Genomic DNA, 23,514 nt, shown 5'->3' on the forward strand with positions numbered 1-23,514 from the left:
CTCTGACAACTTCTTGATCATCAGCAAACCAAAAAAACTTAATCGCCATCCATATTTTTTCTCACACTCAAGCCATTCCCAAACCTCCCATTTCATTAGATCATAAATGACAAAGCACTGACAATAGTGGACAAAGTTGCACAGTGCCCATTGCCTACCACTACCCATTCAGAGTCTCCTTCCCCTAGTATCAACTGCTATACACACAATGTTCTCATTATTCAACTTTCCCTTCAGCCTACCTAGACATTTTGCAATAAAGGTATCTGTTTTGTTCACCCTGTTAAATGGATTCTCAAAATTAATGAAACACTCACACAAAGACATTCTGTTTTTATTCTATGTTACTTTCTATTAAAGCTCTCATTACTACAATGATATCACATGTTAACATCTAGTTTCTACAATCAAAGTGTTCTTCATCTAGGTATTTGTCTGTAATATTATGTAACCTTATATTTATTCATTTCAGTACTTTGCGAAATGTAAAATTAAACTGGCAGTCCTATAGTCATCACACACTTTCTGCTTTGTTTGTTTTTGCGATGGGATCAAAGTTGCCCTAATGAAGTGTCCTGGCTAGTTCTATTCTTTGTAATTCTACACTTAAGTCAAGCAAATCTCTTCCATAATTTTTTTCCAATCTCATATTGATTTCTCAGGGATATTATATATTCCTAATGCCTTATTTTCCCTGCCAGCATAACTATTGAGGTCATCCATCTATTTAGGCTCATGGAAGGGCTTCATTTTAAACAGCCTCTTAACTATGTGGACAAAACATTACTTAATTGGCATGTTTTAAATGTGAAGGATGGTGATTAAATATAAGTATATTTCTCTCCTAGAATTGTTTTGCATTAATTTTAATGGACTGATATAAAATTATGCATAAAACCAAATATTTCATTATGAGCTGTGAAATATTGTGATAGGTATTTCACTGAACTAATAGTTACCTTCATAATTGACCATGCCATCTCCATCAAGGTCTGCCTCCTTAATCATGTCATCCACCTCTTCCTCGGAAAGCTTTTCCCCTAAATTGGTCATAACATGGCGTAGTTCTGTTGAGGATATGAGTCCATCATTATTCTTGTCAAATACCCTAGAAAAGAAAAAGGCACGATTTCATATCTCTGTTGTCCTTAAACAGTGGCTATTACTTAGTTGCTTAACTACATCATCCAGCTGGGCTCCATTCAGCACAATAGAATTTTAGAAATATCATAATACTGAAACACAAATTGTTAAACCTTATCAATGAACAAAATACACCTTTTACAGAATATAGAATGTCACAAAAACAGATTTTGCCAGAAATATTTACCATACCCAGCCATTAAAATATAAAAAATAATCCAATTATTAAAATTTGATTAGCTTCCAAACTGAAAATACTCTCTCTTGTATTAGGCATGAAACAGTTAATATGGATAGCACAATGAGAAATTATAGCATCCATCTTTTAGCAGATTAAATGAAAGCAAATTATAAAGTGATATCATATAATTGTTGTTATCTATGTAGTTACCTACACAATTTGATGGACTAAATGCTGGCACACAAATATGGAAAATAAGGCATGTTATTCAATGATCCTGGATTTGACATTCACTAAGGAATTATGAAAATTGAAACTTTCATTATTTGTGACAAGCATCTCTTTCCATATGCATCTGCAAATGTAAAGTTTTTGAAGTGAATGAATCAACTAATTCATTAGTACGTAGAATATAGGGATTAGTAAATAATTTGAAATAATAAATGCTTTATTTGTGGTTAATAGCCAATTTCAATAATATAAAATACCAGTAGTTCATTTATTTTAAAAAATTATCAATATGCCCTGCAAGCCACCACTAAGGTGCGTGGCAGGGGATGAATACACACCAGAATGGAAATGAATTACACACCAGAAATGGAATGTGAAGACTAGATTAAATACTTAGGCGTTATCCTCACTAACAATCTCTCCTGGGTGAAACACACTCAGGGAATATGTGGACGGATAACAAAAAATTAAGATTAATTTGAAGAGAGCTAGAGTGCATGGCAGGGGGTTAGTACACCACAGACTAATTTGGACCCGAGTATGACCCTACCACGGTAGGACAATGTTATTCTGACCCCTTATTGTTTGTGAAAAAAATAACATCTTAAATCTATCTGTTCTACACTTAATCTCTCTAACTTTAGTGACATTATCTCTCCTACCATAGTACAATTGGGGTAATAATATATTTTCAACATCACTGCTAAGGAGACATCCTTCCAATTTATGCAAGAGATTTAATCTGTAATTTGACTTTCACTCCATGAGTGATTCCCAGCCAAGTTCCTCTAATATTTTAAATATGCCACTTTGTTTATCATAACATCGTTTTACAAGTCTAGCTCCTCTTCACTGCATGCAATCCAATTTGGCAATTAATCCAACTTCATGAGGATCCCATTTACTTGCAGCATATTCTAAATGAGGCCTAACCAGTGAAAGATAACATTTCCATTTGACCTAATCATCACATTTACCTTGTACTCTTCTAATAAATCCTAATTACCACTGCATCGTCATCAAAAAAACGTATCTTACTAGTGACTATGGAGTCAGTATCATGATAATCAAGCAATGAATAAATAATGATAGCTAACCTGGTCAACATCTGAATATGGTTTCATACTTGCTAAATATGGATTAATCGACTTGGTAGTGTCTTTGTCTCCATAAAATCAAAGTTCAAATATACATGCTCTTATATTTGAACTTGACCTTATCAGATGTACCAGAAACATTTATTTACCATTATCTCACACATTAAACTAAAAAAATGGCATCAAAGATACTACCAAGCTGATTTATCTGTATTTAGCAAGCATGAAACAATATTCAGATGATGTCAAGGTTAGTGACCATTATTCATTCATTTCCCTGGCATCATTATACCAACTATTGGCATTTTATATTATTGACATTGGCTGTAAACGAAAAATAGAGGCCAACTAAATCAATAAAGAAGTTTCTCCGGACTTAATGTAAACTGAAATGTGATTAAAATATTTGACCATAGTTCTTTTACAGTCCTATCTGAAAATTTCTTTAATCGATTATATATTTATTTCTATTTCTTGATGCTTCCAGCATCTGTATTCAGGGAACAATTGTTCATTTTATGAGCTATAATCTCAAGTAGCACCATATAATATAAAATCTACATTTCATGCACATAGGTATCAATTCACTTAAAATGTAATTCGTTCATACATTATACAAGTAATTTTGTCACACATTTTGAGGGAATTGTCTATAAAATTATAAATTCACTATTCTGCTGTTTTCTAGCTGCATTATAGGGATGTCATAGTTCAGTAGTAGAGCAATATGCTACTGACCACAGGGCCAAGGTTCTATTCCTAGACACACCACCTCTTTTTTCTGGGTACCCTTAGCTTCACCAAAGCTGTGCCATTTTTGGTTACCAGATCTTCCCTGGAAACAGATGACACATGGAAAGGCTCTGACTCCCCATTACTTGATCTCTGAATGCCACATATTGCTTGGCTTATTGCTAGCTGGGCTATATATTCACCTATCAAACCAACCTTTGGTTTGATTATGGTGGTTATACATCATACTAGGGATAATATCACATTCGAAACACTATTGAGAAAGCAATGAGAAACAACCCCTATTATTTACCCCAAAAAAATTATGGACAAGAGTATAAAAACCAGTCCTGGTAACTAAGGAGCATAGCCTGCAGAACTGTGAATCATGCCTGGTGGTGAGATAGTTGAGGCTTCTACAATTGCCGTCACATAAAATTCTTGCAGTGTAGAACTAGCAGCAGCAAAGCAGAAGATACAGAAGAGAACCAAACCAGTTAGAATAGGGACTTTGTAGACAGAAATTATGAAAGGAGATAAGAATGTATGTAGAATTGAGGAAAATGTCATTGGAGTGTGGTCCTTAAATATTGTCACAGTAGTTAGGCAAAGCTTAGAGTACATAGTTTATGCCCATCCAAAAACCCACATTAAAATGACAGCCTGCGAAATATATATCCATATTTTAAATCAGAATTTTGTCATTAAGGGAGTAGGGAATTCTACTTGAATATCTGATGAGATGTAGTATTTCACATCTATCATTTCTCAAAACCTTGTCTGAACATCTATCAACCTTTAAAATCTTTAAATGCTACCTTAAGCTCTGTAGAGCCTCAGAATATTTTGCTAAAGACTGAACATGACAAAAGTGATTTTCCATCCTCTCTCAGGAGTAACCAAAGGCAAAATCATATAAGGGTGTTATCTGAGTTGGCAATAAATATGTGGTCAAGAACACATTTTGATACATTGTAAACTATCACATGACAACTTATGGCTCCTCTGATGGTTTTTGCAGACTTTATACTGAATTATAAGAATTTTTTTGATCCCACAAATTAGTGCCTGAATACATAATTAGAACAGGATAACATAAATACAGTTGTTTATGCAATGACAGATCCTACAATAATTTATGAATAACGATTGATTCACCCATGAACAATCCAATTACTATTCTCTTGTATTTTCCTTAAATGCACAAAACCTGTGCATGGGGAAGGTATAAAACTAATCAAAGTTTGCTCCCATAACTAAAATTAAAACCTTTTCAACTTTTCCCATCTTGAAATCAGTGAATTACCAGGTGAAAAGTATTAACTTATGGAAATTGATCAGTTAATCACCAATCACATTTTGTCCTCATTTCATTTTAAGTAAAGTTGCCAAATAATTACTGTATTTTCCCATCGATAATGCACACGCTATCTATACAGAAATGTTCAGATGATAACAAAATGACAATGTGTATTTTGTAATGAAAAATGCAAAAATCCAAACATTGATGTATTTTTACACACACACATCCAATATAGACGTATTTTTACACAAACTATGTATAATTTTTATGCGCACATATATATATGTATATACAGATGCGCGGCATCTATACACGTTCAAGATAACTATGAAGCCCTAGGTGCACGGTATCTATACAAATTCATGAGAACTGCAGAGCTCTGGATGCTCGTTATCGATGGGAAAATACGGTATTATATTTGAAAATGTAACATGCATTTGCTAATACCTGAATGCCTCCCTGAGTTCATCCTCGCTATCAGCCCCTTTCATCTTCCGTGACATCATCTGCAGGAACTCGTTGAACTCTATAGTGCCATTTCCATCCTGGTCCACTTCATTCACCATATCACGAAGTTCAGTTTCTGAAAATTTCCAATGAAAATATCAATTGAGCTGATAGCTAATGATAAAAATCAGAGCATTTGTGTCATTGATTAAATATTTTTCACCAATAAAACATTGGAATGTATGTGAGTACTTTTTTATGTTTGATACATATTATTGAAAATGGTAAATTATGCAAATTTAAATGATAGTCATGAATGAAGTGCATTCCACAGCAATTAGTCTGATGCTCTCGAGTGAACACCTAACAAAGGTTTTTATTTAAGTAGCTTGAAAAAGTATTGGCTATTCTCTTGTACTAAGAAGTTACTAATGATCAACTTAATACTTAAAATTTGATCATGCGATGCCTATTAAAATGAAAACCTAACAAAAATTTAATTTGCATCATGGGTTCAGAAAAGAGAATTGATTCAACAGTACACATTGTTAAATCTTTAGAGGTGAAAATAAATGCCCTCTGTGAAGAGCTAAATACAAACATGAATTCAGAAACAGTAACTGAATATAGGTATTCAACTTATAATCTTTGGATAGTTGCTAAAAACTAATGTATTATGCAACAGATTCAGGCATGATGTAGTGGAAGTTCGTCATTAAGATAAACAAATTTGCACTTTTTGGCAGATTTTTTGTAGTGTACAATGCATTTCAGTTCATCGAACCAATCTGGTTCTTTTACCTGAAGATGGTTCCATAAATTGAAATGCATTGTATGGTACAATTAATCTGCCAAAAAGTGCAAATTTGTTTCTCATACCAATGTATTAGTTTAGCATATTTTCATTGGTTCAAGCCAAGTGGGGAACACATGTTCTCATAAATTATAGAGGTAAAACACAAAATTACCATAAAAACACATGCTTAATCAATCATTGGTATCTACATTTGTAAATTTTCACAATGGAAAATTGAAAGTTTGGAATTTGAAGTTAAAATACCATGCAGGATGAAATTTAGAACACAAAATCAGTTGAAAACTCCATTACTGGCTTAGATCTCTTGGGCCACCTGTCTTACCTGTGGGTCTTTGTCCCAAAGATCTCATCACAACTCCGAGCTCTGCCATTGTTATGGTTCCATCCTCATCCTTGTCAAACAGCATGAAAGCTTCTTTAAATTCTATAATACAATGCAGATTTTCGTGCAAGCTCAAAAAAGCTATTCCAAATCTATTTAAATACTTAATTGTTCCAATGATATTAGAACACAGTATTATTTAAACATAAAATTGTTATGAAACATTTGTTAACAAACATCTAGAAATTTGTAATACTTATAACATTTTGCCATATGATGACAACTAGATAAAAGAATAACTAATTGAAAATCTACTGAAGTGACTATACAAAGTATCACTATCATTTTAAACACTTATTAAACAATTTTTATTAACTATACATATACTAAAGAGAAGGATACTGTACATGCATGTCTTTACCAACTTATCCACAACACATAGCACCCTGCCCACTGTTTTAGTGAGTCATTTATTACCATGAAGGGTTAGGCATTTCAATACCTAAACAGAGAAGTAGCTTAAAGAAATCATTGCCTCATAAAAATCATTACATTTTCTTGGCTCACTCATCAAGTCCAACCATGCCCTCTCCTTCCCTCTTTATGTTTAATAATATAAAAAATATGCCTGCTGCTTATTAAAATATCTAGATGTGCTTTTAGTTTTAATGGACGAATATCTAAACTTTGCTGGAATCAACTATTTTCCATTTGGTCCATTAATTACTTAGTTTGGCACTTTAAGAGGGTAAATCACCAAGTTTCATAAGAATATTTATTAGTTTTTTTATTTCAAAACCCTCTGCTTACCTAAAAAAACATTTTTTGAGAAAATAAACATTATCATGGAATTGGATAGTTCTCAAGTTTTTTTTTAAACTACAGCTATTACCCAAATTATGCATACATGTATATATAGTTCAGCAGAAATAAATGTCTATGATGAGAATGTGCATTACACAATTATAGCAACCCATTTCAATATAATATGATGCGGTATAATGTCTTGCCCAGGGCTGTCACAGTAGCAAAATGCACATGTGGAATCTCATTCGTGTACTAACAGCATATTCCCATTTAAATTTGGTGTTTTTAATTAGATGATAATTTATATTTTTTCATTTTGTTTCTATACTTATATAATTTTTCTGGCCCAAGACATATTTTATCAATGTGTTTACTTTTCCTGCATTGTTATTATCAATTTCTTTTGTAGCATAGTAGTGAAGCATAAGATTTCATGTCAATTCTGCCCCAGTTATTCCAGCAGCCCTCGGAACTTCACCCAGTCTTCCCTACCTGATGAGATTACAGCCCCACATTTTTTCACCCCTTTAACTTTTCAGCCCCATGTTTTTGATCTCTTGAAATTAGAACCTTGCAAATTTCATCAATATTAACTCAAAATACTTGTTCATGAAATAGGATATTGTACTTCTATTTACATGCATAATATGGTACATAACTTGTTTTCCCTTGCAAATCTATCCAGGGTGGAAAAGTTATGTGTTAAAAAGATGTGGGGATTTGATGTTGGAGAGTAATGTTGTAGGGAAGAAGAGATCAGGTAGAACTGTTGGCATGGAAAGATTAGGGTATTGTGGACATGATACTGCCCAATAAATAAGATGGGGCTCATAAAGGAAGACACCAAAATTTTGTAGAATAATCATATAACCACTCTTCCTAAAAAAGCTTGAGTGAAAACTGAGAGTTTAAGTGAAGGTTAAACATTTAAACTGATATGATTTCAAAAATTAAGTTTGTAAGTTTTAACAAAATACTCTTTGGAAAAAGGTTATCAAATGACGATGCAATATGTAATTTGCGATCTTGTTCTGCTGAGGCTTCAAAATATGTAAAATCGCATTAAAATGTGCAAAATTTGTACATTAAGTGCATTTTAAAGAGAGGTTTTAATTATATATGGATGGCAATGATTATTAAAAGTAGTAGATACTGTCTTAAAAACATTTCCTTCTAGTTTCTATGCCATATTAGATGCTTCTTTTGGAAGCTGTAATGTGATTTGCAGTTGACACTACAGACAGAAAAAGTGTAATGGATGTAGCAACTTGTACAATTGGTAATTATGAAGTGTATATTTCGTGTAACAAGGCAGAAAATGATATTAATGCTTACCAGTGCATTAGTTACTCCTCAAGGGTTTGATGCTTCTCTCTAACTTGATGAGTGCCATTCAAAATGGGTATAGGTGAATTATGGCATGAATATTTCATTATGAATTATGTAAGGTTAGATTTTCAAAGAGTAACTTGTTCTCACATAAAATTATGAATATTGATAAAAATGCAACCATATAGGTATGTCATTGTCTTTGCATATGGAGTACTGTCTTTGATGCCATTTTATTTTTTCCATTAGATTAGAAATAGGACCCAGCAAGAAGCACAAATAATCAAGCAAGCCATGTTTGGCCATGATATATGAGGTATTATTATTTATTATTCATCATTTTTTCAAAGATAAAAAACTTCTTTCTTAATGAATTAGAAAGAAAAGTTTGGTTAAGGCAATTTAGATGCCATTTAGGGTCTTCATTCAAAGTAGGTGCAAATCCAGATTTTTCTATGAACTATTACTGCTTTCTGTAGTTATCGTTGTTATGTGGTTTAAAATGGCTGAAGTGTTAGTGATAGATTCAATCAGACTGACAGTGAAGTCTGTTTAATGTTTTCTAAATTATTCAAGTGAAATTTATATCAATTTGTACCAACAATTACCACACAGCTATTCTACATATTATTTTTTTAAGAATGAGAATATATTTATCACAAAATCTAACAATGAGCCTAGAAACTACTAATTCTTTCAAATTTGAGATAATTTACCGTACATATACGTCCTTATTTTCTCAAACTCACAACTAGGAAGCAAGCTTTGCTACCGGTTAATTGCAATAAACTATAAAATCACATCCATGATTTGAATAGATTCATATTTATGCGCAAAGATATATGAATCAGTCTGGACTATGAACTTTACATCAAATTAAAAAAAAGAAGTCTTCTTACCTGCAACTTGGTCTTCAGTCAGTCCATATTCCGACTGGAAATAAAAAGAAGATATTTAATTGAATGTATGTTAGCTTTCAACCTAACTTAGATTAATCTACACCACTTTGAGAAAAAAGTTGGCTTCAGGAATGCTCTCATTCAATAAAGTACCTGTATCTCAAGCTCAAATATGCAATAAATAGGTTCATTCCAATATTGATTGCTACCTTCATATGATTACCTAGCGTGAACATTTCCCACCATTTTTATGCATTTAATAGATACAGACCTTTTCGAGAGGGAAACACAATTACTACTATCATGGAATAAATTGAATAGATGACATTAGTTCTATCCCTCAAATAATTTTCAAATTCACTTTTCATAAAATATTTGACTCAAGTTGAAATAAAACTGAGCCCACACAATTAACAGTAATATACTTGATAATTTAAATTGTGGAATGAACAACATATTGTCAATAGTTATGATTATAATGATGATAATAATAGTTGTATATTTTGTGAAATGAACATGAAAGGAAATGAAATTTTCATCATTTAGAAATGCTCTAGAAAACATTTTCATTATTTAGAAATAATGACAATGTCAGAAAAAATTCTCATCCAATAAAGATCGGACAACTTTTTATGACAGATGTTGACCAGCACACCCCTTATTTGTTCAAGAATAAATTCAAACTGTCACAGATTACATGAAAGCAGCCAAGAAAGGATGGTTAAGGCAGCAGTTTATTAACTTTTCAATTTCTTCTCCTTACTGCCATCCAGCTGTCAATGGCATTCCACTGTCACTATGAAAACACAACAAACTCTTATAGCCCTCTAATATAGATGGAGTATGGTAATACATAATACATGTATCGAAATAAACTGAATTTCAGTTATATCCTTTCCATTAAGCCTTATAGGGAAATAATAATTGTTGTGACATTTTAGTGCATTTCTCAGCTGTTTTCATAATAGAGTATCATCGGTTTAAATGGAAGCATGTCTTAGCAACTGCCGAACTGAGGTATCTAAAGACTTTTATGGACTACCTTTGGTATATCACCAAGCTTCAATCAACTTGGTACCAATTGTTTATCCACAGGGATCTACCATTGCATTAGTCAATGTGGTAATGGATATCAAAAAGACATGCAAGATCTCCCATACCATCAAGGCTGCAATCAATACATGGGAAGAGAACTCTTTGTGACAGTCACTGACTTCAGAACTATTCCTCAGAAATATGAGAAAAAATATGAACAGACACAAAAATGAATTTAGCTATATTCCTCAAAAGTACCATTTTTCTTAAGTCAGAGGAATCTTAATTTGCATGGGTGGAAACAGACTAAACCAATGGGGTGGGATATTTAAGATGAAATGTGAACTTTATTTGTTAACACATACGCAAACACACTCAAGGAATGAATACTTTTGTTATGAAACTATTTAGATTTTTCTTCATTTTAAAATCAAAAGGTTTGAAATATTAAAACAGATTGAGAGGAAAATATGTTCTTCACAAATTCCCGAGTTGAATTCATCCGTTCGACCTCATTGATCTTCCAGTAAGTTGTTGAATGATGTAGCATTTGGCTTTGATTTATTAATGAATAGTTAACAATTAACGGTAATAAGGAATGTTGCTAGACGATATTTTTTTGATAAAAATTCGTATGAAAGACCTATTTTTATGTGAGGTCCCAAAAATTTTTGCATTAATGGAACAGAATTATTATATTGCAAGTTTCCTGAATGAAATAAGCAAAAGAAATAAGAGTAACTCTAGTTTTTATGTGATATTTTTTAAAGAATTAATTGAGAATCAATCGAACCTAGCCACTCCGACCGACACTGAGAGAGTTTGGGAAACCTTATTGCATTTCACTTGTAGTAAAAGGCACTAAAATCTTGCTTCCATTCTAAATATACATCTCCCCCAGTTATCCATTTGGTTATCCAGACGCATCCATTTGGTAATAGTAATGGCATTGGATTTATGGGGATTGGGATGGTGCGGTGGCTGACGTACTGGCTTCTCACCCAGAGGACACGGGTTCGAATCTCGGTGGCGGATCCCTTCTTGAGGTGCTTTGTGGGGAGCACTTCAAGTGAGTACGCGGTCCGTCGGATGGGACGTTAAACTTCGGACCCCTTGGCGCCTTTCGTTAAGATTAGGCTGAAGCCGACGCCGGGTTTATCTCCACCCTTCATCCTTTCCTGTCAATCCCTAATTGCACAAATTACCTCAGCTGTTGGTCGCCTCCCCTAAAAACTACTACAACTACTACTTGGATTTATCATATTGCTTCGAGGTAATTTTGCACAAGGCGCAATCCATCCAGTTGCAGTTATTATAAGCGACTGACGGATGAGGCCATTAGCACCATTTTGAATAGGTGGGCAATTTGGTAGAGGTAGGATTTTCAATGAATGAGCAAAGGGTGGAGAGAAACCCAGAGGCGCCGGTATGAATATACTCTTAACAACAGATACCAAGAGGTCTAACAATTTAACGTCTCATCAGACGGGTGGCACACCCAACTTGAAGGGGTACCGATATAGAAATGCATCCATGGTGGGGTCGGGATTCCTCTGAGATATTCTGCCATTGCCGGAATTCGAACACAGACCCTCGGTGTGGGCAGTTAGTACAATAGAAACCAATCCCATCCCACGCAGTTAATCTAATACCTATTTACCGTGAATTATGGTTAAGTAAAAGAAATAATTAATTTAAAATGATAATTGCTTAAAAATTGACATTTTCAAGCATATCAGTGATTATAAAAGGAGCAACTTTTAAAACGTTAATCATATTTCCTGACCATCTGGTAGAATATACTTCCGGCTTCCCTCAATACCTCATATCTCACGGACGCCCATGTACATATATTCTCACACTTCGATAGTAGGCGTCTAACCAATCAGGACTGAGTCACGATCATCGAAACGGCGAAGGACGATTTTCTTCTGTCAAGAGGAAGCGAAAAGGCTCGAAGAAATGTACCCCATTCTCATACGAGTGATTGTTCTCTTTCTCGGTCCTGATGTTTTTGTTTGAAGAAGAATGTTTAGATGTAACGGGCTTTATATGAATTATTACTGAAAAATATCAGCCATATTTCTTACCACCCCCTTAAAGCTGCTTGCCTCAAAAAAATATTTTAATTAGCCGAAAGGACCAGCATAGAACAAGGATTTATTTGTTCAGAGTCCCCTTTACCGCAGAGTCAGCTTCATAACAACCCGCAGTTTCACCGTCCTGAAGTACGAAAAGGATTGAGAACGCTTAGGCATGGTAAAATTGTGCTACGCTAGTTTTGCTATGCTGAAATAATGATTTATAATCGAATGACTGAATATATAAATATATATATGATTGTAAATATATATATATATAAATGAAGATTATATTGTATATTAGATTATGAAGATTGTATTGTATATGTATGTATATATATATAGTATATATATTTATATAAAATTTATATATATATATATATATATATATATATATATATATATATATATATATATATATATATAGAAAAGACTCGTAAAAACTTTGAAATGGAGCGTAGCTAAGTACGGCGCGGAAACGTGGTCATTGAAGCGGGAGGATAGACGTCGACTGGAGGCTTTTGAAATGTGGGTTTGGAGAAGAATGGAGAAGGTGAAATGGACAGAGAAGAAAACAAATGAGGAAGTACTTGGTATGGTGGGCGAAGAGAGGGGTTTGTTGGGAGAAATCCTATGGAGGCAGGAGAAGTGGATGAAGGGGGTATTGACCGGCAGCGGGATGTGGAAGACTGTAATTGAGGGGAGAATGTTAGGCAAACGAGGAAAGGGAAGGAACAGGATAGGGATGTTGGACGGGATGAAGGGAGGAAGAAAGTACTCAGAGCTGAAGAGGGACCTGATGTAGAGTAGGATGTTGTGTTTTTCTATGGCTCACAAATTATTTAATTAGTAATTATGTCCATCCAAAAACCTACCTTAACCGGTAGATTACCTAATATATATATATATATATATATATATATATATATATATATATATATATATATATATATATATATAGACACACACAAAGAGGGCATGTTCAAGCTTAATTCAACTTGGAAGAGATCAATAAATACGAGAGCATTTTGTAGTGTAATTGTGAATTAGGTTTTTTCGGTTTTACCACCTCCGAATGAGATCGACGCGAAGGAACTGACATTTTGTAAATAAACACTAATATACATGCATTACTTAACTATGCACAAGCTTAAACTTTTGAATTAGGTTTTTTTGTCTTTGCTTCACCCGAATGATAGCTTCAATCCTTTTTAAAAGAAAATATTCAACACATTGAACACAAACTCGAAAGTTTTCCGGTTTAGATGAACAACTAAGGGTTACAGTGGCCGAACGTGTGGGGCCTGTTCTAAGCGTTTCCGTCGCGAAAAAGATGCGCAACATAACCAATAAACGATACTCTCCACGGGATACAAACTCAGACCCTGGCTGCTGGAATTCAGGGTACGAAGGTGTTCGATCGAGATCCGAATCTCCTCTCGCGCCGTTGGTCGGCGTCGTATACCGCCTAAACTCATAATCTTCCTGTTTTAATCTGCGTTATGTTGGCCGAGGTAATTCAATGCATGTGCAAACGTAATTTGTATGAACGACGGAAAGTTAGAAGCGGAAGGATTATATGAATATACTTCCTTTGTGATGCTTTTTTGTTAGATTTTCGGATATATTAGTAAACCACGTGTGTGGATATATCTTACGTGCACATTCGTGAAAATTCTTTGTTTTATGATATTAAATTTTCCTACCACAACGGCAATAACACGATGAAAACTTTCGATTAACCTGACAATTTTATTTCATCGAGTCCCTAGAATGACTCAGAGGAATCTAATTCAGTATTCGTCAACCCATTCAAATCCAGGAGTTGATTGTTTTAACTTTTTGCCACTGCCTCCTTTCAAGATGTATGTATTTTCTTTAGAATTATATCATGTGCCCTTTTGCTACGTTGTGAACATGGAGTTGTATGCGCGCAAGAGTGTTTTTAGCTCCTAGGTCTTACGTGAAGCGATAGAAGAACGGACTTACCAAGGTTATCGTTAAGGCGTTCAAGGAAAATGGAACGTGTTTATTTATCGCCTGCTCTCTGGGTATTTGTTAAATTTTTCTCTGACTAAGTTCATGGAATAACGCCTGTATCACGCTGAAAATTCTCCGCAATGTGATTTTTAACCTTTAAAAATAAACTTTTTAACGTTGCAGCCAAAATTATTTTCAATTCCATCCTCGCAGAAAGCACGTTTTTCATTCAAGGCTTCGCAAAAAATGGGAAAGAATAAGGATGTAAGAGCATCTCATTTCCATTTCCTGGATTTTTCTAATCTTTCTTTCTGGCACCCAATAAATATACTTCTCAAACAGTCACAACGTGCAGGTTTTCAGAATGCCATAAATCAAAGGTGGTCTACAAAATAAAAGACTTTCTTCGTTTGCATAAAGAAATTTCGCGAGGCATTGATAAAAATAGTTTCATACATTTTATTAATGCCTTGTGCCTATGAATCACAGTGCAAATGTTTTCATGTTCGGGGGTTAAGTTGAGTTCAGGTAGGCCTTACGAGATAGTTAGCAGTGTGCACATAAAACTTAGCCTTGCAAATTTTTTAGGATCTCTTTCATTGAGTCGGATATTTTTCGTTGTGACGAGAGAAACGCGTTAGTCATCCCTTTCTCTGATACCAAGGGTTATTAATAGCTATGGGCTTTCTCTTTCTGAGCGTATAACTGGCGTAAACCTAAATATCGAAACAGTAGCAACTACGAAACGCCACATATTCTATAATAAACTAAAATATTTCATACAGCGTAGAAAAAAATTTCAAAGAGATTTGGAAATACTGAATTACAATATTATCTCAGCCGACGGAATTCAGATGGATATATGGTGGCTACACGGCAATACGTTTGCAATTAACGAAGTATGCTTTTAAACTGAGTTAAATTTATGTAAAGAGTTCATCCTTGAGTATATCTTTAAAAGTTAACTTTTCCGGCGAATGAGAAGATAAAATCAAATAATTAAAAAAATAGAGAATTTTAAGTGATTCAATTCGAAATAATAGTAAAATGACGCATTTAAATTATACAGCATTCATTTAGCATTGTTAGTAAAAACAAGATGCTGAATCATAGAGTAAATAGTGCAAATATAACCTATTAAAACTATACTATACCAAAACACTGAGATATAAGTTGGTTTTTATCGCGCATGCAAAAATGAATAAATATTTGAATGCCTTTATTAATTTTTAACTCACTGCAGAGAGTTAAAAAATCATAAAATTGAAAATCTTTCAACCAGCCTTTCATTTAATTCCAGGAAAATGACAGATATGTCATGATGCACTGAAAATTTGTATTATTGGCTAATTTTCGTTTTAAAAATAAAAATGGTTTATTATGGAAAATGTAGTCGAATATCGACCAAAACGTAATTTAAAAGGGTATTCATCTCATCCGTCACAGCTAAATATGATACAATTTATTCTTTTATACTTTGTGAGCCAACGTAATCCTCAAGGTGAATCAAATACTTGTAATGTTCTAAGCAAAATAAAATACCAAAGGAATCAATTTCCTAGCGATATTTTAAGGGTAAATGCAATACTTGGTTATACCAAGTTATGCATTGAACATTAATTAAAATCATTGTTGAATAATCGAAAAGAATATTTAATTACTCAAAGTAAGGTGAAATGTATAAAGTAATGCCTCTCCCGCATTTTCAAAAAGTTTTTACAGAATACTATATTGCATGCTTACGAAAATTAAGAGGGTAATTAGGTTTTATCAAAATGTGAGAGGCCGGGCAAAGGTTTCTCGTCAATCGGCAGTTCGAAGTGTAGTAATTTTTTTTTCGCCTGAAACCCAAAACTATGGATGGTACATTCAAATTCGTTTTTTTCGCGTTGAGTGAGCTGGCTTTTAATCATGTATCTGTTGAACGATGAGGATTCTAGGATTACTGGCGGTAAACTTTTAATCTTTTCATCTTTTACATAACAACCACTCTAGTTTTTGAAATAATTTTGGTTACAAAAATATATATTTGATTTGATTGAAAGAATTTGTGATTAAAATCGAGTTCTATTGCCTTGTTCGGATTAAATAAACGCCTTTTTCCTTTTTAGCTGCAGATACGGTGTTGCAACACCTCATTTTTAAGTGCATTGGCTCAGTGGAATGGCTCAACAGAAGTCTCCACACATCCTCTCAATCGCTTATCTCCTAATGCCTACAAATTTTGTATCGATACTTGTTATGATACCGATACTTGTGATGATAATGTTATGATCGATAGATTTACGTATGTGTGTATATATAAACATGTATAAATATGCATATATACAACCGTAAATAAAAACAAATAGACACCCGTTATAGTTTCCATTAAGAATACAATAAAGTGTCTCTTTTTCCTAGATATAAACTTATACTGAGGAACAGAGGGACATACTTGTTGACAGTTATTTATGAAATTTCAACGCACTACTGAAAATTATGTACAACTTAATGAAAACTTTATGGTACGCTCTAAAATGATACAAAGTTGTATGCTATTTCCAACTTTATCATCATCATTTTGGAAATGAATTGTAGTACGTAAACAAGCGGAATGTAAACGGTGAATTCGTAAAAAAACAAGCGCAATCCTCTTAATTGGCAACATTCTGCATAAATTCAACACTTATCCTAAATCTACATGGTAGAATTAGCGTTTTTCCTGGATTTTGGACGTCATTCTAAGCAATACATATCCCCAAGAATGTTGAAGTGTTTGTGCACACCATGAGCATATCTGTTTCGACACCGCTACTCGGTCCTTCGTCGCCTTAGGTGCCACTTTCGTATCTTTATGAATGCCAAATTCTATTATCTCTCTCTCTCTCGTTACATTTTCATCACTTAGAACACCTCGATTTCACTGTCCAAACATCAAGCAATTTGGTCATCATCCACTCCTATAAATTTTACAATCTACGCTTAATTTGACGAAATAGTTTCTTCCCTCCAAATTTATACCAAAGCCATTTGCTTTTCTACAAATTCGCGATGTATTTTGCTTTAAATTCAGCGTAAAGGGGCACAAATAGTACATGAATGGAGTTAAGTGTGGAAAACTTTCACTTTTGCTGACTTCAACCTTCATATTTCACAATGGGTCGTCGATAATTACTGCTCACCACTCATTTCAAACGGAACACAGTGCATGCGTGAAATATCTGTTTACTTTGTTGACATACACACACACACACATACACCGGCATTCATTCACTCGAAAGGCAGTGGGCGGGAGGACTGAGATTAGCATAGTGACATGGATGATGAGAAATGGGGACGGGTTAGCAGCCTTCCCAATCGGCAGCACCAGTTTATTTTCATTCCGTTCCAAAAGCCGGGAGGCAACCGTTTACTCACGGACTGCTGTCGGACTTCATCGCGGGAAGTTAGCCTCCGGTAGCGATTGTACTCGGAGCCGTAGATATCGTCCATGGTCGACGGTACGTCGGCCTCCGCCATTTCGCGACGTGGTGAGAGGGAGGTGGGAGGGAATTGGGTCACGTGGCCACGAGGCAAGGGAGACTAAGAGTCGTGCACGAACTGTAGTGGAGTCCGGCGCGAGAGAGGCAAGCCTTCACGGTGATCTGGGGGTCCGGAAGTGCATCAGTGCTCCCGCCGCCGCGCAATCGTTTCCCGATCACTGGCGCATGACCACCCGCCACTGACTCGGGCCGCGCCGAAGACTCGCGGTCAACTTCGCCGCCGCCGGACGTCCGGCCGTCACCTCGGAAGCCACCCTTGGCCCTTTGACTCGGAGCGCGGGGCGCGCGGAGGGAAACGTGGGTCCGCCTCGTCCACGGGTACTGTGGAGCGGTACACTGCCCCAGGAAGCATGACGTCTTCCCGCTGGAACTCGGGGCTCGAGCGTCCTTTGTTTCCTGACGACCTGGCTCTCTCTGAGATCTCTCTCGCTAGTCTTTTTTTCTCATCCAGCTCCCTCCGTTCAAAACGTCCCAAGCCTGTGCCCGGGTGAGCCACTGGAATGGATCCAGGAATTTTTCGCGGGCTGCTAAGGAGGAGAAAGTCCCTCCCTCCTACTCCCTTGCCCGCGCCACATCTCCCACGCAATACCTCGACTCCTTCCACCTCACCCCTCCCTTCTCCCTATCTCTCCTTCCTACCTCCACGTTGGCGGGGTGATGTTTGCCGTTACATCTGTCTACTGATTTGGGCACGGGCGTATCCGACACAGACAGTCATGCTTAATAGTTTGGTGGAATAACTTCCACTACAGCCAGAGGACCTCATGCTCTTTGTCGTCACATTTAAGAAATACGAGATATTATAGTTTCAAGCCATGATTCATTAACAGAGCGATAAAGAGAATCCATGGGTATGTAGATGGATAAATGGGCACACAAATATATAGAGATGAATAAATGTATGAATAAGCAAAATAATTGAATAAAATACATAAAATAATGAAATAAATAAATAAAATAACTAAAAAATAAAAAGCATCCCTTCCGCCATTGACAAAAAAGTCACCATATTCACCAATCAAATATAAAATAATACGGACATAATTTTGACATATTACGCCCTCCTCTGTAATCCCTCCGTAAGGGGGGTGAATTCCACGGGTTAAGAACTCCGTACGAAAGGGAATACTTACGGATTTGATTCTCAAGGAATAAATCTACATGTAAAATATAGATCCTGGAATGTATGTGATTTACAAAACAGGAATGTATTTAAAGTTGAATAACGTGAGGGAGCAATGAAAGTTGCCCTATTATTTTCATTTTGAACATACCATTATGAAAATTTCATCGGAGTTAACCACCTATGGCCCAGTTAAGGCACCGACGGTTTCCAGAAAATGCTCTTTTAGCCAGAAAATCACCCAAATTGGGTTAGATTAGATTTTATCTCTTAGTGTCATCCGATTTTTAAAACCACAACACATGAGTCAGGTTCTAAAGAGGCATAATATTACTCTAATCCACCGTTGATCATAGATATGAGCATCGAAAATCCTACGGAAGTTTACGACATTCATTTGCACACATATATTTTGCGGAGACTCTAAGGCACTTTGCAGCCATTTGCGTCATTTAAGACGGGTGAGTAATGACAGGGGGGACGGGGGAAGATGCAGGTAGACATGGAGAGAGAGACAATAGTCAACGCTATTCGTTTAATCTCAATATGAAGCATCAGGGTGTCAAAAATATAACGTCAATCCTACGATTATTTTATTCCACTTTCAGTACTCTCGACCTAACGCTGACGCAACAAATGGATGCCATGGTAAAATGTACGGTCTTGAGTCCTGATATTTTATACACTGAACACAGTGGTAATTTGATCTCGGCTCCTCAGAGCTCACTTTCCATCTGAACATTTCAGCATTTTGAATACAAGGTGGATCATTACATTAAAAATTTGAATATTTTGTGGCGAAGAAAGACCAGTTCACTAGTGCGAGATTATAATTGTCGACCATGTTAAAATATTGAAAATATCATAATCCTTTCTTTTATTAAAATGACACTTTTGCATAGTATGTTTCCGTATGAAACTATATCACAAAATTACCTCGGTCGTCGGAGACATACAAACCTAAATATTAATATTTTTTTCCTAAATAATTGCAAGCTAAATTCATTACTGATAGTCATAATTTCCCTTTTTCCAAGTGTTCTCTTCTTAAAGGTCAAAGATTATTTTCCTCTCAAATTAGATGAAATCCACTATTCAGTCAAAGAACGGACGGGATAATCGTGAAGCTAGCTTTCACGTGACCTTTTTATGAAGAAAGAGTGAACGGGAGTGATTATGAATAAAAAAAATTATATGCACCCTTATCTGTAGAGCGTTGAACGAAGTTTTAAACATTAATGAAGGGACGAAGGCTCGTTTAACGTCGCCAACTTGCAGTTGCCGCCACCGAAGCCGTAGCGGAGATTAGAGTAGTAGGGGACAAGAGACAACTCCTTAGATGTTGACTCAAGTCCTTGATTCAACGCCAGCACAAACTAATGATCCAATGCAAAGTGCGACGCTAGGGATAGGCTATTTTCCAAGGAAAGCACGAGCAAGGACACTAGACACTGGTGTGGCGCACTGCACGTGGAGGTGTTTAGACTTTGGGGTTCGCATCCTTTGCTCTCATGTTCACGGCCGTGTTTGCTTGAACAGAAATTTTGTAAACAAGAGTCATTCAGTGTTTTCTATTTTCAGGATGACTGTAGTAAAAAAAGTAAATCCACCTTATGCAACTTATTTTATACCGGAAACGAATGGAAACTAACTAATTACCTAAAAAGTTGAGAGATTCGTCATTCCTCATTTCTGCTTTGTTGTTAGGCTAGTTTACGTAAGATCTCGAAGCAAACAAGAATAGATTTGTTGCTATTTTAATTTTTAGTTGGATACGGGCAAAATATTTTGATGGGAACACGCAAGTATGATGGAATTATTATGGCATACGTTAATTAAGATATAAAACACTAACTAGCTGAATTGGAATTGAAATCGGCGTTTTTTTCTTTGCCCATGGAAATTGTATCTTTTTTACGACAAGGTAAAGATAAAATCATAAAAATGGGTGAAAAAAGAAAGCGTCAATCGTATTATTCCAATTACTTTTTTAATTACTGCAATCAGTTCATCTAAGTGAGAAGACTTTGTAGTACAAAATTATTCGATTGAAATGACAACATTTTAAAGTATATCCTTTAGCTTATTAAAATTAGTGAAGTTTGTCACTTAGTCAATTAGAATGAGAAAAAAAGTTACTCAGTAATTGCGAGAAAATCCAAATAACACCAGGACAAAGCAAAGTTTCCACCTGAAATTTAAAGAAGACTTCAAAGAGCTGGTTTTTCAAAGACAATTTTACATTCCATTTAATTATTAATCACAAAGCAACGCTCACGAGCGTAAAAGAGAAAAATGACGACGAGTAAAACTTAATCCCCGATGGTGCCCTTTGTTATCGTTTCCCTAGGAGTTGTAGACGCTTGAATATGTTCTACCCCCGAGAAACTTTCTAGGAGCATAAGGAATGCCTGTTCTCAACAAAAACCCAAGGGAAAATGTGGCCGTCACCAAAAAAGCCATTTAGATTAATTAGCGAAGAAAACGAGTCCGTTGTGCTTGGACGTAGAAAAAAGAGGATTCGGCTCCGCAGGATTCTTTCTATCTTCAAACAGTTATGTGTCATGGAGGACAAACAAGAAACGTTTAAGAGAAATTTCATTGCACTGTGATAGTAATAATGGTTGTTAGGGAAGACGACCGATAACTGAAACTATTTGCGTTATTAGGGATAACGTGTAGTCTGGCAGAGGTAGGACATTCAGGGACTGAGTAATGTTTTGGAAGGATACTTTTCTTACACACTCGATTTGGCTTCACATAAATGGAAGGGATGTAACACATGCGTTTATGTGGTCATACGAATCCCGTCATTCATCAAAAATATTTTACATATTCTCACCACCTATTTTGTGATCTTATCATAAATATCGGCTCCTTTAACTTCATCATATTCACGAATCGAAAATTATACCAAAAAGGTGTATTATGTTGCCTTCGCAGTTGGGAAGTGTTTGGAATGCACAACGCAAAGAACAAGTAGGTTTTTGTACGATTTTCAACGAGAAATAACAAAATCCTTCAAACTAATTCGACAAAGGAAGGTAGAGATCAGAGGTGGGGAGAAACCCAACGTCTTAGTTCACCTTGAGAACAAAATACGCCAAGGTGATCAGAATTTAACGTCCCATCTAACGGACGGCGTATTCCACTCAAAGTACTCCTCAGATAGCACACCGAGTAGGAATACCTCTAAAACATCCTACAACCACCGGATATTCGAACCCGTGCCCTCGGGGTGGAAAGCCAGTGAACGTTTCACCACACCAAACTGCTTAAAAGAACATTTTTTTGCTTGGCATTCAAAACTTTATTTTTTAATCAGACGTCCCTTTCCGCGTATTGACGCCTATTTTTCGTATGTCCGTATTGACGCCTATGTTCCGCGTATTGACGCCTAAAACAGTTTTAGCGTTGGATCCAAAAGTGGGAATCTTTTCCAAATTTTCCACGCCCTTCTTAAAGAAACCCACCAGTGACCGACTCTTACCCATCTCTTACTTACTCATCAATTCTCACCTTATTTCGACACAGCGATTTCTCCATCGAGATACCTTTCGAGAAAGATATGGAGCCCTCAATTTAGACGTGGTCGTTCTTTTGAAGGAACACCTTCACCCGTCTGCTCACACACTTATGCACACGTGCGGATCCAGTTCCATAACGGATAAGTTGGAGGAAGAGGGGTGCGTAATCCATGTTTCACCCACTACCCTAAGCCTCTAAGGTTGGCCGCAGGCACTGGCGCCCACTCACCCCGATCCCCTTAACCAAACATCACTTGAGAAGGAACGAAAAAAACAAGGAAGGAAGTGACTCTCGACTCACGAACCCCTATTCGTCAAAGGCATTATTAGTCTCGCCCTCTCTCTTCCTCTTTATGCCCAGGCGCGAAACAAAGTGTACACAACGCTCAGGAACGGCGTTTTAAAGACATCAATCGGCTCCAGTTGCCTCATCTTTCACCAGCGCCACACAAGGGACGGCGCGGAATTTAACCCAGAATTTTTTTTTCTCCCTATCTCTACACTAACCCTCTCCTTCCCCTTCCACCCGAGCAGCCGCCTCCATTTTTCCATCTTTCCCCTCTCCTCTCCCCTTAGAAAAAATCCTTTACGCCACGCTAACCTTCCCGGCAAGACAGACATTTCCTCACGGCGCGTCACTTGCCTTGATAGAGCTCGCGCTTCGATCTTCAGCAGTTCCCCCCGCTCTCCCTCCGGCTTCAGGCCTCGCCTTTTACCTTCTTTGTTTTCCCCACCACCGTGGCTATGCCGAGTTTGTCTTCTTTATCTCCCCTTCCCTTCCTTTACGAAAACCACAGTTTTCTTTTCCTTCAAACCCTTTTATCTCCCCTTGTTTTCATCCCTCTGGACGTCTTCCGCTATGACCCCACCCGTTTCGAATCCGCCTTTCTCATTCTGAAGCCCTCTCGTCACGCCAACGACGATGCGCATCATCGC

At 36.2% G+C, this 23,514-nt stretch overlaps 1 protein-coding gene across 2 annotated transcripts in view; it reads right to left on the minus strand.

The window, feature by feature from the left end:
* The window catches only part of LOC139691940 (calmodulin-beta-like), a 157,187-nt gene that overhangs the window by 5,785 nt on the left and 127,888 nt on the right, over nucleotides 1-23,514 (minus strand). Inside the window, exons 1-5 of one of the 2 annotated variants that reach the window (XM_071589894.1) lie at nucleotides 17,804-18,318; nucleotides 9,309-9,342; nucleotides 6,274-6,375; nucleotides 5,135-5,270; nucleotides 960-1,108 (exon numbers count right to left, since the gene is read on the minus strand). In XM_071589894.1, the coding sequence (XP_071445995.1) occupies nucleotides 960-1,108; nucleotides 5,135-5,270; nucleotides 6,274-6,375; nucleotides 9,309-9,342; nucleotides 17,804-17,905 (523 nt within the window). In that variant the 5' untranslated portion in view covers nucleotides 17,906-18,318. Of the gene's footprint in view, nucleotides 1-959; nucleotides 1,109-5,134; nucleotides 5,271-6,273; nucleotides 6,376-9,308; nucleotides 9,343-17,803; nucleotides 18,319-23,514 lie in introns of those variants that run through there. The other variant, XM_071589895.1, reaches the window with a different exon arrangement.

The sequence above is a fragment of the Hetaerina americana genome, unplaced genomic scaffold, assembly GCF_022747635.1.
Source record: "Hetaerina americana unplaced genomic scaffold, ioHetAmer1.1.p SCAF_4, whole genome shotgun sequence".
Taxonomy (NCBI): Eukaryota; Metazoa; Arthropoda; class Insecta; order Odonata; family Calopterygidae; genus Hetaerina; species Hetaerina americana.